Source organism: Gorilla gorilla, chromosome 2 (genome assembly GCF_029281585.2).
Source record: "Gorilla gorilla gorilla isolate KB3781 chromosome 2, NHGRI_mGorGor1-v2.1_pri, whole genome shotgun sequence".
NCBI lineage: Eukaryota > Metazoa > Chordata > Mammalia > Primates > Hominidae > Gorilla > Gorilla gorilla.
In genome coordinates this window covers 195,812,448-195,816,582 of record NC_086017.1, presented here as the reverse complement: position 1 = coordinate 195,816,582, position 4,135 = coordinate 195,812,448, and the positions used below count along the sequence as shown (strand labels likewise).

At 49.9% G+C, this 4,135-nt stretch overlaps 1 protein-coding gene across 1 annotated transcript; it reads left to right on the top strand.

Annotated features, from left to right (window-relative positions):
• The first annotated feature begins 922 nt into the window (after positions 1–922).
• On the top strand, positions 923–2,682 carry MAGEF1 (MAGE family member F1). Its single transcript, XM_004038139.3, has one exon. The coding sequence runs from the start codon at positions 1,225–1,227 to the stop codon at positions 2,146–2,148; it is 924 nt and encodes a 307-aa protein (XP_004038187.1). The 5' UTR covers positions 923–1,224; the 3' UTR covers positions 2,149–2,682.
• The last annotated feature ends 1,453 nt before the right edge of the window (positions 2,683–4,135 follow it).

Sequence of the window (4,135 nt, the reverse complement as noted above, 5' to 3'; positions counted from 1 at the left end):
GGGAAGAAGGAAGGAAGGAAGGAAGGGAGGGAGGGAGGAAGGAAGGGAGGCAGGAAGGGAAGGAGGGAAGGGAGGGAGGAAGGAAGGAAGGAGGGAAGGAAAGAAGGAAGGAAGGAGCAAGAAGCGGAAGAAAGCTCAGAGTGTGTAAAAAGAGAAAAAGAAAAATACACGGGAGTAGTCAAATTTGACTTGTGCAAAAAAAAAAAACAAAAAAAAAAAACGACAACTTCCCCTTTCTTCCAACCAGTCCCTATTCCTGCTGTACTTCTCAGTATTTTCCTCTTATCCCCATGGAATCTGCTGTCCTTACTCCCTCATCATAATGATTCATTGAATATTTATTGAGTTCCTCTCTGTGTCAGGCACTGCTCTAGGCACCGAGGATACAACCCAGTAAATAGGTCAGTTCCCAGTTCCTAGTTTGCACTATAATAATCCTCCAAACTGGATTCTAGCTTTTAGCCGGCCGAACTCCAATCTATCTTCCACAATACCGCCAGAACCGAAGACACAGATCTGGTCTGGACACTCACTTGCTTAAATCCCGCTGCAGTATTTTCTCTTTACGTCCAGAATAAATTTCAATCTCCCTAGCATCCTTTACTAATTGGCTCGCACAGTCTTACCTCGCAGCCTTCACCGTGCACTCTGCACTAGAGCCCCGGTAAAGCACTGAAAATCCCAGATACACACACTTACAAATAGGCACTTGCAGAAAGAACGTGGGTGGCACTCCATCCCTATTTCATCCCTTGTACACTGAAACATTCCCCAGTCTGCATGCCTTGGATGGGAGAGTCCTGGTTACATTCCCCCGCCCCCGACTTTTCAAGCCTAAAATCCGGCACAGGGCGCACCCCCAGTCCCCACCCTCCAGGGCATTTCCACTTATAGCAGCCCGGGCACACCCCCAACCCAGAAGGGACCGGAAAAGGAGGGGCTGCGCGCGGCACTAGGGTCGCCATCCTGGCTGAGGTGGCCGGAAGTGGCCCCTCGCGCGGGCGCGGACTGAGGCTGCGCGGCGCAGGTTCCGGCTGCTGGCGGCGTTGCGGCCGCAGGTTTGACTCTCGTGCGGTGTCGCCCAGCAGCCACAAAGCTCCCGCTGCCATTGCTCCTTGTACTCCCGCCGCCACTGCCGCTGTCCATCCCCTCCCCCGGGGCTTGCGCGGCGGCTCCCACACCCCTCGGCCCGTGTACGCGCTCTGCACCTGCCTGCCCGAAAACATGTTGCAGACACCAGAGAGCGGGGGGCTCCCGGTCCCGCAGGCCGAGGGGGAGAAGGATGGCGGCCATGATGGTGAGACCCGGGCCCCGACCGCCTCGCAGGAGCGCCCCAAGGAGGAGCTTGGCGCCGGGAGGGAGGAGGGGGCTGTGGAGCCCGCCCTCACCCGGAAAGGCGCGAGGGCCTTGGCGGCCAAAGCCTTGGCAAGGCGCAGGGCCTTCCGCCGTCTGAATCGGACGGTGGCGGAGTTGGTGCAGTTCCTCCTGGTGAAAGACAAGAAGAAGAGTCCCATCACACGCTCGGAGATGGTGAAATACGTTATTGGAGACTTGAAGATTCTGTTCCCGGACATCATCGCAAGGGCCGCAGAGCATCTGCGGTATGTCTTTGGTTTTGAGCTGAAACAGTTTGACCGCAAGCACCACACTTACATCCTGATCAACAAACTAAAACCTCTGGAGGAGGAGGAGGAGGAGGATCTGGGAGGAGATGGCCCCAGATTGGGTCTGTTAATGATGATCCTGGGCCTTATCTATATGAGAGGTAATAGCGCCAGGGAGGCCCAGGTCTGGGAGATGCTGCGTCGGTTGGGGGTGCAACCCTCAAAGTATCATTTCCTCTTTGGGTATCCGAAGAGGCTTATTATGGAAGATTTTGTGCAGCAGCGATATCTCAGTTACAGGCGGGTGCCTCACACCAATCCACCGGAATATGAATTCTCTTGGGGCCCCCGAAGCAACCTGGAAATCAGCAAGATGAAAGTCCTGGGGTTCGTGGCCAAGCTGCATAAGAAGGAACCCCAGCACTGGCCAGTGCAGTACCGTGAGGCCCTAGCAGACGAGGCCGACAGGGCCAGAGCCAAGGCCAGAGCTGAAGCCAGTATGAGGGCCAGGGCCAGTGCTAGGGCCGGCATCCACCTCTGGTGAGGGTTGGTGAAAAGTTGGCCAGTGGGTCCCCGTGAGGACGAGCTACTGTCCTGAGTCATAAGTAATATGGGTGGGGCGAGGGTCTTATTTCTGTAGAAATCGTGTGACTTTAAGGATTTAGATTTTGTATCTTATGTTTTGTTACATTTAATAATTACTGTTAAAATGCTGTTTGTAAATGAGATTGGTCTACTTTTTCCTGTAGGATTTTATTGTAGAGTTTTGCTGGTTTTGTACAATGGATTGAAGAACTTTGTATTTATACTGTGATTTTGAACAGATTATGCAACATTGGAAGGAAGGCTGTACTTTGATGGTTTGAAGGAACTCAGCAGTATGATGATCTGGTTCCAGGGGAAAAAAATAGCTGATTGGTGTCTAGCCCCCCAACACTTTTGTCTGTTGTGTATAAAAGAAGAAAGACTGGCATGTACCTCCATTTGCTTAGCTATTTGAGTATCTAGAGAAAAATTAAAATGCAATGAGTTAGCAGTATACCCTGGCACACTTAATAAATTAAACATTTGTGGAGAATCTTGTTTTCTGTGATGCACTGTGTGGGCACTTGGGGATAGAATACTAAACAAGATAAAGGTCCTACTTTTTTTCAGAATTGAAGAGTAAGTAAATAAACAAGAAATTAGCAGTGCAATGAGTTGAGGTCTACAAAGGGATACTTAACCCAGCTGGGATGATTGAGTGAGGTTTGCTGTAATCCCAGCACTTTGGGAGGCCGAGGCGGACTGATCACCGGAGTCAGGAGTTCAAGACCAGCCTGGCCAACATGGTGAAACCCTGTTTCTACTAAAATTACAAAAATTAACCAGGCGTGGTGGGACACGCCTGTAATCCCAGCTACTTGGGAGGCCAAGGCACAAGAATCTCTTGAATCTAGGAGGTGGAGGTTGCAGTGAGCCGAGATCATACCACTGCACTCCAGCTTGGGAGACAGAGCAAGACCCTGTCTCAGAAAAAAATAAGAAATAAAAATAATGATTTCAGATCACAGCTACTCCTCAGTAATGTGAGCAGACTTGATACATGGCAGATCTGGGAAATACTCTACCTTTGCCAGTGCTGTCTTTCCAGACCAGATTGTTAACAGTGCACAAAGATGGTGACTGTCAACTTTTTGGCCCTTTCTGTCTCCTTTTTAACCTCTACAGGGTTCCCTTCTCTACCAAAGCCCTCAGAGATCAAATAAGGTAACACCTCTGGAATATTATGTAGTGTGGATGAAGGGTACATAAATCTACTACTACCAAGAAGTTCCACTTCAAGATTTCTCCTCCGGCACCAGGAAGCCCAGTTCCCCCTTCCATGTTTCTGCCTGCTGCTTTCCACCTGCCACCTCCCTTTTAGAGGAGACTTGTGAGGCATCCCTCCCCTTCATGTTATCCGTGGAGAGTCATCTGTAAGCAGCTCTGGCTTCTTCAATGCCCACCACCTTCTGCGTGAGGGTAAATCCTGTAGAAAGGGTACTTAGAATAATAGGGAATTTAGAGAAGTGATTCCCAAACCAGAGAGTGGGTGAGGGTGGGGGGCAGGGTGGGCGGATGGTGAAACTGTTCCCCTGCAACTGCCGTAAACAGAAGAGCTGCTTTCTTTTCTCTTACCAATTTTTTCTTCCAGTTGTGTCCAAGTAACATCTCTGAGGATGTTAAGGTTGGCATGGAATACAAACTACTTTGGGACATAGGGATCCAACAAATCAGATTGGGACAAAAGCTACCAGCTTAGGGGCAAAAAAAGTTGCTAATGGTTAAAAATACAATTTCTGGGTAGTTTATGGTTCATTAAACATAAATATTGAGTGTCCACTCTGTGCTAACAACTTTGATGGGTACCAGAACTATTAAAATGAGAAGACTTGGCTGGGCGCGGTGGCTCACACCTGTAATCCCAGCACTTTGGAAGGCTGAGGTGCGCAGATCACAAGGTCAGGAGTTCGAGACCAGCCTGGCCAGCATAGTGAAACCCTGTCTCT